At 37.7% G+C, this 17940-nt stretch overlaps 1 protein-coding gene across 1 annotated transcript in view; it reads right to left on the bottom strand.

Moving 5' to 3' along the window:
* Positions 1-8986: 8986 nt before the first annotated feature.
* The window catches only part of Stambpl1 (STAM binding protein like 1), a 44429-nt gene continuing 35475 nt past the window's right edge, over positions 8987-17940 (bottom strand). Inside the window, exons 7-11 of the mRNA XM_077798940.1 lie at positions 17459-17583; positions 15346-15483; positions 10929-11041; positions 9961-10060; positions 8987-9257 (exon numbers count right to left, since the gene is read on the bottom strand). Coding sequence (XP_077655066.1) covers positions 9201-9257; positions 9961-10060; positions 10929-11041; positions 15346-15483; positions 17459-17583 — 533 coding nt within the window. The 3' untranslated portion in view covers positions 8987-9200. The remainder of the gene's footprint in view (positions 9258-9960; positions 10061-10928; positions 11042-15345; positions 15484-17458; positions 17584-17940) is intronic.

The following is a 17940-nucleotide window of genomic DNA, read 5'->3' on the forward strand; positions in this document are numbered from 1 at the left end:
GGTGTTGTTACTGCTTTTTTACAGATGAGTGACTGAGGCTATGAGTGATTAAGGAATAGTCCCTACCATCACAATCCTGGCAGACATGGCACAAACTTGCTGCTACTTGAGTTTGTAAACCCACACTCTTAGCCAGCATTTCTCAGTGAACAGGCCACACAGGTCAAACTCATCAGGGCTTATTTTAAACACATGGGTTTATGGCCACTTTAAATATCTGCTGAACTGGAAATTCTCAAACTGAGGCTAGGAACAGAGGTTTTAATTAGATTTCTCAGCTGATACTTAAGTACATCAAAATTTTAGAATGACTGTAATATGATTAAGAGACAATTTCCACCTGTAAATGAGCGCTTTGGGGGCACATTCTATACCCACCAGACTTAAAATCTAGGATTAATGTACAGCTGCTTACTACCATATCATAATTTACATATACATTTTCAAAAGTTAGGCAAAAGTCACCAACCATTGCTGTCATCATTACAAGGTCTATTGACTTAAAACAGGCCTCTTGTACCGTCGTTCTTCGCATTTGCCACTAGGGGGTGCCCACTCTCTGATAAAGAAATAAGTGCTTGAAAGGTCTCTCAAGTACTGGGAGCAGGCATGCCTACTGGCAAAACTGAGGAAAACCAGATGAATTCACTGAAGGAGTATTGGTGAAATGTTTCTTTCTTGTGAGTCAACCAGCTGTAGTACTCAGCACCCTCCGGTCAGTCACAGAACATTAAATCCTGCCCTGGGTCCACAGGATGTCCAGTGACTTGAAGGGCTAAGTACCCAGATAAAAGCAGCAACACAGGATTGTCTGCCTAGTCAACGACCTTCTCTCTTCTAACAGTAGCCAACCAGACCCTTCAAAGTGTGTAAGCACACTTCTTCCAGTTTTCCACAACGGGTTTTTGTAACTTCTGGAGTGCTACAGTTTTCTAATAACATTTAATTCAGATGTGTGAGCAGATGTGTGGGAAGAAGCACCATTTTTAAAAATAATACTTTTCTGATGTTGGTATGGCATTATTTGTGCATCTTGGAAATTCTCTTTGGAAGAACTTCCAACACAGAAAAGCCTGGAGAAGAATTTCTGATGGTAAGAGGCCGGAGGCTCTGGATCCACACAAACAATCCAACCAGAAACCAATCCTCCAGTGAAGCTTGTTCAACAGAACACAAGGAAAGGGGCCAGCTAGAGCTGTGGTTTTTCTGGGTCAGGGTAGGAGAAACAGATGTCTAAGTAATATCAATTCAAATGATGACTATCATGAACATTTTCCTGAGTTAGGACAGAGAAAGGCAGCAAGAAAATAGAGCTAGGCAAGGCTCTGCCTGAATGCAACTTAGAGTCTAGCAAGGAAAATGGACTTTAAACAAACAGGGCAAACAGGGGTGATGAAAAAAGAAATATCTGGGTACTTGCTCTCATGGCCAAGAGTTCTTACCTGAGCCAGGGGCTTGGAACAGTCTTCCTGGAGAGACACTAGTGCTTAATTAGTTTTTAAGAGGAACGAGTAAATAGGCAATAAAGATAAATTGGGGGCCATCCAGGGGTTGAGGCTGGGTAAAGGGAAGTAGGACATACATGAGATTTTCAGGCACATTCCCAGAGATGGGACATGTGCTGCAGACACAGAACTGAAAAGGCCAATGAATTGGATCACACATGGACTTTAGAAGTACCACTGGCTTGACTGTAATTTTCCAAAGTAGAATTCATACCACTTACTCCATTGACATGCCTTGAAATCAGACACCAATTACAAGCAGCTAAGGCAACTTTAAATGAAATTTAATCTGATTCAATTCCCATTCCCGAGCATTTCGTCTTGCAAGTTAATTAAATTCTCCATCTCGTGTCTGGGAAATGAGTATCCAAACACTGCCACTTCCCATTCTATAATTTATTCATGGAAGCTACAGCGATTCCAGAATGTTCTCCTTAGCAACTTTATGCTCCTTAAGGGCTGAAGGGACTATAAATGACTGTTATTTGCCTGATTGGGTTTTTAACATACTCTGTTACCAAGGAAAACTGATGACCAGAATCCCACGATTGGTGTCAGACTCCTACTTAGTTTATGTAGATTTTCAGAGACCTAAGTCTCAGGTGTCTTTAAGCAGATTTTCTATTCTTAGAGAACAATATGTGTTTCTGTAGACATACTAAGTCAAAATATGGTCTTTCCATATTCTTCTTAAATCATGCCTTTTACTTCTTTCCCTTGACATTTAATTTTGAACCTTACTCCTCGTTTTACTGGATCAGAGATTTTCTTACATTTCCTTGCATATGCTTTAAACCTCCAAAGAAATGGCCTCAGTATTTGACTTCTTTTACAAAATAACAACACTTATTTGAGAAAACATGTATTAAACAGTAAATTCTGTTCTTAAAATTTAGAACTAGCCCTGGTTCTTAAAAAAAATTTAAAAAGTTTGCGATTTCAGTTGAATGCCCCCTTAAGAAGGCAGGAACCATTGGGTACAATAGAAAGCAAATGCGGTCTTTTAAAGTGCTACTGCAGGTGGCTCTTGTTGGATCTCTCCTATATTTCTAATCCTACCAGCCAAAAGAGCTGGCCATTCTTGATAAAAATAAAAATTTTTTCTCTTTCTAAATACAGTGCTAGTGGATTTGGTCAAGGCCTGATACGGGTGACCTACAATGAGTACGATGAGGGTTCACTGAATTATGGACACTTTAGACTTCATCAACTTTGTTTTAAAAAGCTGACTTTGAAAGAATTAAACTAATCATGTTTTGCTGTGTCCAAAGCACAATAAGATACCACTTCATATCTACCAGGATGGCTATCATAAAAATTTTTAAAACAAACCTAACAGAAAAGAGGTATTGGTGAGGGTATGTAGAAACTAGAACACTTGTACATTGCTAGTGGGAATGCACAATGGTTCGGCTGCTGTGGAGAACAGTCTGGAGTCCCCTCAAAAAGCTGAACATATGATTCTGCAATTCTATTCCTATATATGTAAGCAAAAAGCATTGAAAACATGCAAGTGAATGTTTGCAGCTCTGCTAATCACAATTGCCAAAAGGTGGAAAAAGCCCAAAGGGGAACCAATGGATGAGTAGGTGGACAAACATGTAGTCTACAAACACAATGCAATGTTAGTAAAAAAAAAAAAGAATAAATTGGGACATGTTACAACACAGATGAACCTTCAAAATATTAAGCAAAAGGAGCCAGACAGAATAGTTCACATATTATATGATTCCCTTTATATGAAATATCCAGAATAGATAAATCCATAAAGATGGAATGAAAAGTGACAGGCACTGGGGATGGTAAGAAATTGGGAGAAACTGCTTTAATGGGTAAAAGAGTTTTTACTCTGGAGTGATGGAAGTGTTTTGGAACTAGATAGAGGTGCTGGTTATGCAAATACTACTGAATTGTGCACTTTAAAATGGTCAATTTTATGTTGTGTGAGTTTCACTTCAATAAATTTTTTATTTTATTATTTTATTTTTCTTGTGGTGCTAAGGATCAAATCCAGGCCTCATGCATGCTAGCCAACTGCTCTATTATTGAACTACAACCCCAACCCTAATAAGTTGTTTTTTAAAATAATCTGTTTCCCTGGAGAGCATTTCACAAAGACAGAATTTTATTGTTGAAAGAGACCTGCTAAATCAGTCGATGGGTAAAAATTTCCCCAATGTGATAGAATGTGCTCCTGGCCTTCCCCTGAAGTCAGGGATAGAGCAAATGTCTTCTAGTTTGTGCTGTTTTCCTTAAATAAATAAGCTTTAGACTAGGAGGCAACCTAACAGAGCCTGGGGCTTGTGTTATAAACAATCTGTAAATGATTTTTCTCAGAGAAGAATTTTTTAAAAATCCTTTTCAGAGTCAAGAATATAAATTCACTTCTCATTGCTTGAGTACATCTGGGACCCACCTGGACAAGGACTATTTCAAGTAAACAATTTTGGTTTTTCTCTATAAACTCTCACTTACCTGACACAGATGTATGGGTAATTTTCCTTGATGGAGAAAAAAGATCTAATTACCTCCATTTGGTTGTAGAACGTCTTGTGGTCTAGATAATGCCAAGGTGTTCACTTCGCAAAAACAAATTAAATAAAGCCAGTCTGCAATGCTCTTATTCTACTTTCCTTCTCCCAGGGTTTTTTCTGTTTTCTCTCTCTCATCTTCTGCATCTCCACACCCCACCATCCCTGAATTCTAGCAAGCCAGTAACTATCTTAGGAGTATAAGAAGCTTCTTTTGTAAATAATGTTACCTCCCCTATATTTTTCTCCATCTTTTCCATTTCTCCAGCTCTTTTTTGTTGTTGTTGTTGTTATTCAAACATATGCAGGGATATGGATTTTATTAAATTCCTTTAATTATAAAAACATAAATTAAAACATAATCATATAAAACATTATAATTATAAAACAACATTATAAACATGCAATATATATTGCTCTACTTAAACACAGCCTTTTTTCCTAGAGGTTTATTTTTTTCTTAAATTGAACTCCAATACCTAGTGTAACTTAACCCAGTGGCAATTCTTTTTGAAAACTGTCCTTTCAATGAGTAATTCCTTAAATCTACTTGAGGATATATTCATACAGGATCAAGACAATCTAATAACTGAAATTTCTATTTGCATTTGAATGGTACTTTTAAATGTAATAACTATGGGATCTAAAGATATATATTGCAAAGACTCCGTATGCCACTCCAAACATACAAACTATTAGCTATTTTGGAACTTCCCTAACTATGGTCTGATGTCTGTGTTTCCCCCAAATTCATATGTTGAAATACTAACCTCCAAAGTGATGGTACTTGGAGGTGGGGCCTTTGGAAGATAATTGGGTCTAAAGAGTGAGATCCTCATAAGGGCCTTGTGATAGTGTCCTTACAACTAGAGACATGACAGAGATGATCTCTCTCCCTTCCGTGTGAGGACAGAACAAGAAGGCAGCTGTCTGCAAATTAGGCCCTCACCAGGAGCCAGATCATGTGGCACCCCATTCTTGGACATCCAGCCACCCAAGCTGTGGACATAAACATTTTGTTATTTAAGCCATCCAGCTTATGATATCTTACGATAGCAGCCCAAACTAAGACATGAGTTTTGACAATTTCTTTTTAAATATATTTTTTGGACATCAGTATGATGACTCTATAGAAGCCACTAAGTAATTTTTTTGCAGTTGTCCCCAAAGAAAAAAATGCAGTTGCTTCATGAAGGATCAAGATACTAGAAAATAAACATGTTTCTTAAAAGAATAGAGAAGAGGTCTTTGTATACTGTTTGACTTCTCAATAAATAGCAAACTAGACTCTTCTAAGAACAAAGAGCTAAAAGTTTACCTTTCTTACTTAGTCATTGCGAAATACATGGCATTTCTCAAGCATCCTCCTCACAGAAGGCATTGCTCTTGCCAGACAATTCTGCAAGACATGCCACAAGAGAAACATCTGCTTTCCACATTTGGGACCCCTTCAGCCTGTTTCGCAACAGAAACCTTAACTAAGGCCAAACTGCTATCATGACAATCTCCAACACCACTGATGTGGCTCCAACATGGGATGAGCTGGCGGGGAGGACGGGCAGAATGAACTCATTCTAGGATGTGGTCTCAAATAAAATGTCAATTTTCCACAAGCAAAATCCTTTCAAAAAGAAGCCAGAACAATTTCAGTAGCAGAGAAAAAAGCCATAAACATTCTGCTTTCCTCTTCTGCATTTCACAAACCCTACGGAGAAGAGAATGATCTGTACCCCATAACAACAAAGAAAGCCACTCCTAAACAGTCTCTGAGAAAAAGATAAAAATATTTGTTAAGAATAGTTTGCTAAGGTTTTCATAATAAAATACACAGACTGACTGGCTTAAAAAACAGAAACTTATTTTCTCATAGTTTTGGAAGCTAGATGTTCCAGATTAAGTTGTTAGCAAGGCTGTTTTTCTGGGACCAACTTCTCCCAGTATTTCATGTGGTCTTCCTGTGTGTGTGTCATTTCTCATTTCTTCTTATAAAGAAACCACTCATATTGGATTAGGGTTCCTCTAGTGGCCTCATTTTAGTTTAATAATCTCTTTAAAGACCCTCTACAGATATAGTCACATTATACAGTACTAAGGGGGTTCAGGACCTCAATAATATACTAGTTGCTTGACACTGTATGTAATAAACAGACTAACATTCACATCCAAAGGAAGCAGGCTTAATTGGTTCAATTGTCTACACAAACACAAATCTAAAAAGAAATGCAGAACTACCGTTGTCTTAGGAGGTCAGGAAATGGCACGTAGGACTGCGAAGCTGATTCACGATTAAAAGAGGGAGCCTCACTATTGCTGTGCAAAGAAACCCAAGTAGCACCCAGGGGACTTCAGGGGTCAACCACCTGCGGGGGCACTCAGCCGCTCAGGGTGGGCTGGCTGGCTGTGCTCTCTGGATGGTGCATTCCTAAGTGGTGTGCCCACACGCCTGTTCTCCTTTGGTTCTTCTTTCAGTGATGAAGCACTGGGGACTCATTCTACCAGGCAAGGTCAGGTCAGTGGTTTGTGGTCTCCAAGAGTCCAGCTCTGTGACAAGTCTGCTGACTAACTGGGTTTGGAAATCCTAAGAAGCTAAATGTTCTCGGCTCTCAGTTGAATTGTTTGTGTCTCTAAGCAACATTCCATATCCAAAGACTTTTCCTCAGACGTCATTTTACATTTTCTTCATCTATTACTGTATCTTTGAATACTATACAGAAGATAACACTCATGTCACAACCGCCACTTGTCCCTACAGTTATTTTTGCTAGAATAAATTATATAATCTTGTTCTTTGCTCAGGCACATGAGAATATCATAGTGTCCTTAAGTGTTTAGAAGTTGAGGACAGCACACTTAAGAAAGAGCAGGGGAGACAGCCTTGCAGAGTCAGTTTGCCTTTAGCAAGAGGTGGCCACAGACTCAAGTCCCTAGGCCTAGGTCCAGCCAAGCTCTCTTCTGAAATCTGAGACCTGAACTTTCTAAGGCTACAGGTTGTCAGACAACAGGAACAAGTCATCCATCTGCCCATCGTCAGCTCTTCATGAAAGAAAACACGCAGAACTTGTGTGGCATGCTTCTGGTATTGAGGAACAGATAAGTGGAAGAAGACATTAACTTATCCAAATACAGAACACAGGGCATACCCCTCCTTCAGAAATCACCGAACTAAAAAGCAGATGTTAGTACAATTAGGTAGAGTTCAGACACCAAGATGGAGGAGATAGCGGGTTAGAAAGAAGCTTCGGGAGGACAAGACAAGAAGTCATGTCCATTTACAATAAATCCCATTACCATGACAATGCCAACCACTGAGGACTTACCACCATGACAACTCCTGCCACAGGTTAAAATTTTAAAATGATCCATGCAGGTAAAGTGGGCATTATTCTAATTAGATTCTCTAAAATAACCAATGGGGGGTGGGGAATGGAAAATACTCTAATCAGATACTCTAATCAGAAAATGAGGTAAGGTCTTCAATCGGGTCCATATAGAGAACACCCCACAGTTCAGGATAGAAGACTGTAATATCCAGACAGACTGTAATATCCAGAGGCCTTGAGCCTCTCTCGCTTGCTAGGCCCACTCCACTCTACATAATGGAGCATTACCTTCACCTTCAATAAATCTGTACTATATCTGTTACTTCTGTGTGTCTTGCTCAGTTTTCTGTTTGGGACACCAAGGACTTGGATTTCAACAGGACATCCCAATGATAACAGTACTGTGCATGTATACATGAACTGTTCAGACACCTCAGATATAATGCCAGGAGGAAAGCAAGGAGTGGGATAGCTGTGGTTGAGCATATTAGACACTGGGAATAGAGGACATTAGATAGGATTAGTTTTACTCTATTGGAAAGAAATGGAGATCCAAGAAGAGACAGTAAAACTATTGGAAGAGTTGGGGTCGGGGGAGAGAAAGCTAGACTAGAATCAGCTAAGACCCCAAAGGATAAGAAAGGGAACTAAGTGGTGGCCAAGTATGGTTCATCAAAGCTAGGGCAAGCAGCTCAGGATTTCCCCAGGTGCCTGGGAGCAATTTCTGCCAAGACTGAAGTTGTGCATGCAGAACTGGTGTTCATGTTCTTAAAGTAGTATTATCACTTTCACTTTTCTCTTCTTATATTTGTAGCTGAATTTTTCCCACAATGTTTCCATTCTCAGGTTTTCCTCTAGCAATCTAATTTGCTAACAGTATTCATAAGACACCCATTACTTCCATTTAATCTGCACCTTTTGGTCTAGTAAGTGCTTTCATTATCTAAGTCACAGACACAAATGCTACAGCAAGCCTCGGGCAGTCCATGTCACTGTATTTAGGCCCTCCTATTCAGTTCCAAATTTACTTTATTTCTCTTCTCTGTGCACGAAGGTAAACATAAACACTTCAAATTACAAGTATCTCTCTAAATTGTTTTCTTTTTAAATTTATTCTATTTGGCTAAGTATTGTCAGTTATCTCATCAAATGCCTCATGTTTTTCTCCCTGTCACCCCTTTTAACTTTTATGGTAATAGGTTCTGATTTTAGCTGAGATATTTTTGTTGCTGTTGTTCCTCTTCCAAGCTTCTCTGCTTTTACTCTTCTAAATCAAGTTAATAAATCCTCTGCTGCCCCAGGTCCTCTGATACCTGATCCCTGAGTTGAAGCCTGCCACCTCATGTCCTACAATGATTCACTGCCTGGAATTTGATAACACTGAAAACCCAGGATGGGCTCTGCTGACTGCAGCCATGTTTCTTTTCACAGGAAAGCAAGAAACGGTTTACTGTACAGACCACCTGCATACAGAATTTGTTTGGAATTACATTTTACATGATATATTTTTTAAATATAACAAAACACCTAAAGGTCTAAACATGTATGTAGAGATCTCCATAAACACCAACCATTTTTTTTTTTTTGCAGCACAATTTATTATCTGGTGATAGTTTTTGGGTACATTAATAGGTATTTGATTTAACACCATGTGACTTCTCTTGAGACAGAGCAACCCAAAAAGAAAACTTCAAAATGTGCAAGAGCAATAAATATCAAACTTTCTGGTCTAAAATGTATAAATATAAAATATCAGTCATTTCTGGAAACATCTTAAGAAAATCCAGCCACCACATGTCCATGGGCAGATGTCTGGTGTTGATGGTGCTTACATTCGGAACATATCACCTCAGATCCAACACAGTTATTTTTATGTCTTTAACCAACACGTGTTTGCATATCTAGGAAAGAAAAAAATTGGTTTTACATCATAATGTTTCACAGATGATTCTCTTTAGGGAGGAAGCGCAGATTTCCTAATTGAAAAAAATTTCCTAATTTAAAAACTATTTCCAACTAGAACAAATATGAGGTTTTATTCATTTTCAACAAGAAAATATTTACAGATTGCCAAGTAATTTCCATTTTAAAGAAATTCTGTGCTCTCTAATGTTTCTCTAATATTGTAACCATAAAATTTCTAAGCAAACAGATAGAAAATATGTAGTCAAATAATGTATTTGGGGGCTGTACAAAGCTATCCAAAAGTACAATTACAGTTTTAATTGGTTATTAAAAAATGATTCATCCAAATGAAGCAGAAAGAATTCATGAGACACTTAATATCATTTTTTTGTAATAACTGTTTGCTTATTTTGACACTGAATAAAATGTTTCAACACCACACAAATAAACAAATATAAAGGTAACTTTATGCATATCAACCCTACTATGGAAATCCTAATATTTTGTTATAAATAAAGTAATAGAAGAAATCAAAGAAGTACAAGATTGGTTTTCTGCGATAAAGCTCTGAATGAACTAAGCAGTATAGTGTTTTACCCCATATCACACTGCTATTATTTTTCTCCTTTAAAAGAGAATTTGGGTGGGGGGATAATAACAAAAAAATACCTGCAAAAGTAACTAATACTGTGTACTCACACTGAATAGTCTGGGGTCCTTGGTGTGAGGATGAAAGCCCTTCTTCTTACAAGCAGAAACCTCAAGCATGCCAGCATTGGTGAGCCTGAAGATTCCAGTGCTAAATTTCAGGGTCAAAAAGAAAAAAAAAAAGGTATAAAATTCAAGACCACTCGAGATTTCCAGATGCTTTACTTCAGTGACACAGCATACATAGTCCCCAAATGGGACAGAGGAAGAAAAACACAAAAAAGAAATTCCACTGTGGTTTTTCTAAACCAGTATTTCCCTGACTGGTCTAGAAGAGAGAAACCTACGAGGAAGTAACACCTTTAGGACCATAATGGGTCAGGCAGCTGTGCTGTTGTGTGAAAGATCAGAAGAAGATCCCCCCACAGAGGAAATTACAAGGGGGAGATATTTCTAATTTTTCTTATAATGGTATTTATAGCAACAGCAACTATTTATTGAGGGCTTGCTGTGGTGCTCAGTACTAGGCTAAGAACTGTACATACACCATCACTTAATATCACCTTCTCATCAATCCAGGATGGGCAGACACTCACAGGGATCAGGTGTCTATCCTATGGACATAAGGGTCAAGTCAGGACTCCAAAATACATTTGATTCCTATGACCATACTCTGCAATATCTGATCTCCCCAAACGAGGGACATTTTGGAGGTAATGAGCCTAAGTCTGTGGAATTTCTTGTGATAGGACATAATACAGTAGAAATAGGTTCTTGAAAATCGAACTGCAAATAACAGTTAAGTGTTACCCACTTCAAGGTTTTATTAATCAAGAAAAGAACTAGGATTTTACCACTGAAAGGACCTTCAAAACCAAAGGCTGCAGAGATACTAGTCTATAAGAGCCAGCTGCTACTTATTCTTTTTCCCAAAGACCACAAGCTATGTGTAGACACACATGGACCCAGGAGCCCAAAGCCTTCCTTGGGCTCCCCTCCTTAGTTATAGTTACACTTACTCTTTATGCTTTGGTGAACAAACAATGGCAATAGCCTCTGGTAACATGAGCTGATAGGAACAGTGAGTGTGAAGATCAACGCTGGATAAGAAAGCAGTTTGGGTGGGATGTGTCTATAAAACAGAAAGAGGACAAACTTATTAGGGCAGCTGAGGCTTAGCCAGGCCATAGCCTATTAAAAAAAAAAATTCTATTGATTTTTTTTTTTTTTTTTTAATTTTACCATCATTATTCCAATAAGGATGTTTTTCCCTGTAAGGTAATGGGGATTAAATCCAGGGGTAGCTGAGTCCACCATGGAGTTACATCCCCAATCTTTTTAACTGTTATTTTGAGACAGTCTCACAAAGTTGCTGAGGGTCTCACAAAGTTGCAGAGGCTGGCCTCAAACTTGCAATCCTTCTGCCTTAGCTTCCTGAGAGATTATAGGTGTGCACCACTGCACACAGCCGAATAAGGATTTTTAAAAATATTTTGCTGACATCATCTTTCCTTTTATGCATTCCTATTATTTGCTTATTTGGAATCACTACGATTTTGAGAAGTGGCTCCCAAGTCTGTTATCTACTTTCTTCTTGTTGGGAAAGAGCTAGAAAATGACTTGCCAGAGGATTTAAATAGATTACCATTTGATCAGCAAAACTCATCCATGATACTTATTTTATTATTTCAATTTTATGTATAAGAATCCTGAGACTTGGGAAAGTGTAGTAACCTGGTTAGTAGCTGGGAAGGACTGGAGACCTTGGACCACAGATACTTCTGTGCAAAACCATGGAAGGAACCTGTTCACTGAATATTCCACATTACTGTGTATCCTTTATAGATCACCATTCTCTGTAAACAGAAAGGTGGGAGTCTGTAGGTTGTTGAAGGTGTTTGGGGTCATCATGCACAGCAACTGAATATTCATATTAAGAGAAAGAAAAGGAGAATGCAAATCAAAAGAAACCTTCCAAAGTTCCTAGCTAAATAAAAACTTTGGTTTATCAGAGGCAAGTGAGAGGTTCATATGTGAATAAAAAAATAAATGCATATATAATGACTTAAAAATTCACATTCAAACCTAACGACCCTTGAAAATGGAATATGACAATTTTATTTATGAAAAAAAAAAAAGGTCTTTGATACACACTATCTGGGTCTTGGCTCCACGACTCACTTGGTAAAAGACACAGGGAAGATCACATAGCCTCCTCCTGCTCATTTCATCATTTATAAAAAACGTATGAGAATCATTTTCTTGGTGAGGTTATATAAAGATTAAATGGAATAATCCATGTAAAATTCTTCGAATAGTGCCTAACACAAAGAAAGGAACCAAAGTCATTAGCTGTTATTATGACTCTGTTCTTGTTATTTTAATGTTGTCATTATTAACTAAGGGCACAGGCCCATAGCAATAGCTTAATGCCTTTACACAAGCAGGGTTATGTGGTAGAAATGCAAGATTCAAAATTCTTCTCTACCTATTTATAGATTAAAGGTAAAATCACATGGTTATTTACAGAAAGATACACGTTCTGCAAGGAAAAATAACTCTTGGCCTATAAAGAATCACATAATTTCCCGACTTTCTGTGCGTAGGTGTGTCTGTGGGCACATGTGTGTGTGCACATGCATGTGCTACATATTGACCCCAGGGCCTCATGCATATTAAGCATGCGCTGTATCACTGAGCTACATCCCCAGTCCTATCCTAACTTAAAGAACCCAAATATTTAGTAGGAGCATGAATACAAGGTTTAAAGCCTATTATCTGACTGGGAATGCTTTCTTTGAGTAACATAGTGTTTCCAATGTCTTGGTGAGAAAGTAAGAAGTAGTCAAAGGCACTATTGTGCTGTGGAGGCAGCAGTTTGTCAAACAGGCAAATCTCACTCTGCCCGTTAACTTATTTTCAAGAATGTACCCAACATGACTCTCTGAGCCCTTCATGTCTGCCAACAGGAGTCACTTCTATCCAATGAGCACAGGTCTCCTGGGAGGGTGGTGTGGCCATTCCCTGAGTCCATGGAAACAACACTGATGATGATGATGATGATGGAGACAATGATAATAGCTGCAGATGCCATTTACAGCAATTGAATAATGTGCCAGGCACGGAACTAATCACTGACTGAGAATTATATCATTGAATTCTCACAATAACAAGACGAGATCAGTGCTGTCATTATTCTCATTTTATAGTTGAAAAAAAACTGAAGTAAGCTGGAGACCAACTCCTTGAAGCTCATTAAGCTAGTCAAGTCAAGAAATCTAAATTCTATTCCAGGTCTGTCTGATTCTAATTCAGTCTTTGTTTTCTATGACTAATTTAGATCTGAAAAAAAGATCTGGAATTGGTTACTATTATTATGCTCCGTCAAAACCAGCATAAAAATGTTATTGCAATCATTGAGATTTAAAAATGTAACATATTCCTATTTTCATTGAATCACAATTTGATACAGAAAAATAAATTAAGTAAAAGTCCTAGAATTCTATAATTATGCCAAATTCATTACTTAAACAATCTAAATTCATTATGGCATGCATTCTACATACAGAAAATTATAGGGGAAAAAACATGTGCTTTTAATTTGGAAATTGCTTTAAATAGTCACATTAAGAAAAGGAGAATGCAAATCAAAAGAAATCTTCCAAAGATAAACTACCATTGACTTGTCAATATAATGTGTGGTTTAAAAGACTATCATTTTTAATTTGTTACAATTTCTATACTTCAATTTGTTTTGCTTTAAAGTACATTTTTGTACTTAGGTAAAGCTAAATATCAACTTTAAAACAGAGCAATTTTCAAGCACACAGCAAGGCTTATTTACAGGTAGAATGGGAATACAGTCTCCTCTGTGCTCCTAAATCACATAGTACCAAATACTAGACATGTGTCTGTGTATGTTGACCCTACTCAGTGCTTCTCTATAAACAAGAATACAAAATGACCACATCATTCTTCAGGGACTCTTGCCATCATCCAAGCTGTGCTCTGGAAATCTCAGCAAGCATGGGATGACTTGCCTCCACACACTATGGTTTGAATGATGGTGTTCTCTCCAAAATTCTTGCTGAAGCTTAGTGTAACAGCATGAAGAGGTATGGCCTTTGGGAGGTGACTATTAGCATACTTCTAAAAGGGTTCAAGGTTGAAGGGAGTGCTATCTTGCTCTTCTGCCTCTAAGATGTAAGGACCTAACATCAAAGCACCATCTTAAAAGCAGAGAGCAGCCTCATCAGATACGAGTACTGCCAGTATCTTGATCTTGGACTTTCCAGCCCCCAGAACTATTAGAAAGAAATCTCTGTTCCTTATAAATTCCTCAACCTCAGATATGTTGTTATAGCAGCATGGATGAACTAAGACAGTATCCCAAGTCTAGCTGTAGGAGACCAAATGGAAAAGATAGAAAAATAAAGTATCATCACCAATAATAACAGTCACAATTTTTTCTGAGCCCCTAGAAAAATATGCTAAGGAATTCATTAAGGATGAATCCAATTATTATGATACCTATTTTATGGATAATAAAATTGATGTTCACATTGCTTAAGGAACTTGCTGAAGTTCCCACAAGTAAATTCTTAGCAGAGCTGGGATTTAAACTCATGTTTATTTGATTTGCAAACACTTTCCTACTCCTAAGACGGCCTTGTAGATGGTAGAACCCAATGTTCTTGACCCTATCCATTAATTTGATTCCATGGCTGTTTACAGTGTGATATTTTCTTTCCTGCTCCCAGTCTTTCTCTCTCTTCTGGACCTATAGGGGCAGTGCAGTGAAGTAAATGGACCCTATCTGATATATACAAAAGCTGCTTAAATGAAACATCTTCAGAATTTTTTTAGATAATCTAATATAAACCCATAGAAAATATTGTAACTGCTTAGTCAAATCTATAAAAAAAAATCTGACTAAGCCTCCATTAGACTATGTGAAATCATCAGAAAGAGTCACCTAATTTCCAAACGTTTTAGGTTTTCTTTCTCAACTATGGGTGGTAAAATAAATAAATAAATAAAATACCCCTCTTCAAATCCCAATTTGAGTGGGCTATGGAGGCACATGCCTGTTAATCCCAGTGGCTTGAGAGGATGAGGCAGGAGGATTGGAAGTTCAAAGCCAGCCTACGAAATTTAGCAAGGCTCCAAGTAACTTAGAGAGACCCAGTCTTAAAAAATAAAAAAGGGCTGTGGCTGTGGCTCAGTGGTTAAGCACTTCTGGGTTCAGTCCCTGGTACCAAAAAAAAAAAAAAAAAATCCATATTTGACAGATTTATATACAGCCTAACATTGAATTAAATGTTTTAATATAATAGCATTTATTATACTTAAAAAATACAAATAAAACTAAATTTCTTCAAGGAGGAAAATAATATGCCTTACAAAATAAACTGAAATCCAACAAGTCAAACATACGTGGATCCATCCCAGAGTGAGGAGATCGTGTTGATCCTGAACACTGAATAATTCTTCTACATTCTCCACATCACAATAGTCTGGCCCAGCAGACTGCTTTGGCACGATCACATGGGTAATAGTAAATTCATTATGTGTCTGAAAGACAATTAGTAAAAAGAACAGTAAATAGTAAATAGGAAAAAATGGGAAATGTTTTTCCACAAGACTAAAGCTTTCCCTTACAACCTGGCTCCCCCCTCACCCTATACACTCCATCACAATTTAAAATGTCCCAAATATCAAAGTGGATTCTTTGCCCCAAGTTTTGAGTGCCAGTTGTTTAGAACTTGAAACCCACTTTTATAGTAGCAAATCTATCATAAATAGAAAATACCCTTCTGGGAAGCGGGGGTCCAGGACAATTTAGTTAATAAATAATATCTTGACAGATTTACAATGGATAAAATCAGAACAAAACAAGGGCAGGTTTCTTTGGAAGGGGAGATGCTAGTTAAATAATTTTGTAGTATTACTCAAGTGCATTTCTAAGAGTTATGCAGATTGATGGTTTTGGTTTTATTTTATTAATTATATTTAATTTCTCTAAAAAAACTTATAAACTTTCTTCTAGTATTGAGAAGACTCACTAGATCTTCCACAATAAAGATAATATTTTAGCTTTCACAGTTAAAGAATAAAAGATAAATTATCCCTCTTAGGTAAAAGATAAGAGCTGAAGTGAGGCTCCCAGGTGGTGAGAGATCCTTAGACCAGAGGCCCAGAGCGCAGAGTCACTGGTGGTGAGAAGCTGTCTTGCCCAAGGCAGGTTGGCATGTCCATCTATCCCCAGCACTATCCTCTCCCTAGCCTTAAGACCTTCCTGCCAGTTGGGCACTGTTCCTTCTGCCTTGATTACAACGGTTCCTTCCATTCTACCCAGTCCTTTCAGGGCTGCTGGATTTACTCTTCAGGCCTAGCTTCAACATCACTCCTCAGGGAAGCTCATCTCACATCCCTGCCCACAAGGTCAGGTTCCCCAGTTACACATTCCCTTGATAGCCTGGGCTTCCACCGAACGCACTCAGCCCCACTTAGTCATCTGTCTGATTCTTTACAAGCAGGGACCAAAGCTGTTGCAGGCTGCTGAGTGCCTGGCACAGTGCTGGCACAAACACTTAGTAAATGTCTGAGGCAGATGGAATGAATAATGAATGAATGAATCAACCAATCAATCACACCAAATACAACATAAGATGTTGGGGAGGAAGCTTCCACAGCCCTCAACCCCCTGAAGGACAACCAAGGTGACTGTGGGTGGGAAATGATGGTCACTCACTGCTCATCACAGGTGGCTTCCCCTTTCCTGGTGGAAAGAGATGATTAAACACTGGAATTCAGCAGGAGGATGTGAGTTGAATAAAACATATTGTTCAAGCAATAATTTTGAGGACTGAAAATGTGCCTGCATCCAGAAATTTAAACTGATACCCAGAGGAAATTACAAAAAAAAAAAAAAAATGCTTCCAAAGACACATTGCTCATCTTTGTTGTGGTAAGAAACCAAACCCATCCTCGCTTAGCTCCTTCTATTTTGGCATTGCCCTTTATCACATACTTCTGGTAACATTTCCATAATAAAATAGAGCCACTGCTTATAGATCTTGGTTTGCCAAAACTATTGCCTTAAACCAAAGAAAACAACAAAATTCCAGTTTTATTCCACATGTACCTGAAAAACAATGGCAGGGTACCTGCCATAGATGAGAGTAGGTAGAAAGAATTATATGAACACATGTGAAACTAACGATGGTAAAGGAAATATGATGTAGCAAACAAGATGAATCTGGAAATCCGAATACTTGTGATCTTCTATTAACAACAATTTAATTTATGGTTTGATAAAGTATTTCAAACAGGCCTTTATTTAGAGCCCCTGAAATTTTCCAATCCATTTTCTCAGATTATTCCATGAAAAATGGTTGTATTTTTAGGAGATTAATATTTTAAGGCTAATTTATTATATTTACAGTTCTTAGCATGTTTTTATTCTGCTCTGCAGATCACAGGGAAGCTCTAGTACTATTTGAAAAATCATGTGCAGAGAGATCTAGGGAAAAAAAAAGAAACATACCAGTTTTCCACAAAGTATTCCACAGGTTTCTATTCCTCTTATGGTATTAGATTCAGCTAGCAGCAGAAATTTGTGGCAAAGATCTCTTGATAAGACTACACATCTCAGTCCTTCAACCACTAAATCTAAGATACAAAAAAAGGAGGAAAAAAACTGAAATACAAATCTTCACTTTCCATGTTTTGTTTAAAAACTCTTAAAATATTGATTAGAAGGAAGGTAAAATTACATTTCCTATATAAATTATTTTATAAACAAAATAGTAAAGTGCAAGTGGCTTGTATATTTTTGTGCCCTGGAACAACTATCTTCCATGAATGTGTATGTTTCTTTCGGCCCACAGCAAATATACCATTAAATAGATAGGATGTAGAAAATGCATCCTGTACCTTATAAGACATGGTATTAATATTCTTTTTTAAAGATGAATACAATATCTTTACTTTATTTATTTTTTTTAATTTTTATGTAGTGCTGACAAT

This window comes from Urocitellus parryii, chromosome 5 (genome assembly GCF_045843805.1).
Source record: "Urocitellus parryii isolate mUroPar1 chromosome 5, mUroPar1.hap1, whole genome shotgun sequence".
Classification (NCBI taxonomy): domain Eukaryota; kingdom Metazoa; phylum Chordata; class Mammalia; order Rodentia; family Sciuridae; genus Urocitellus; species Urocitellus parryii.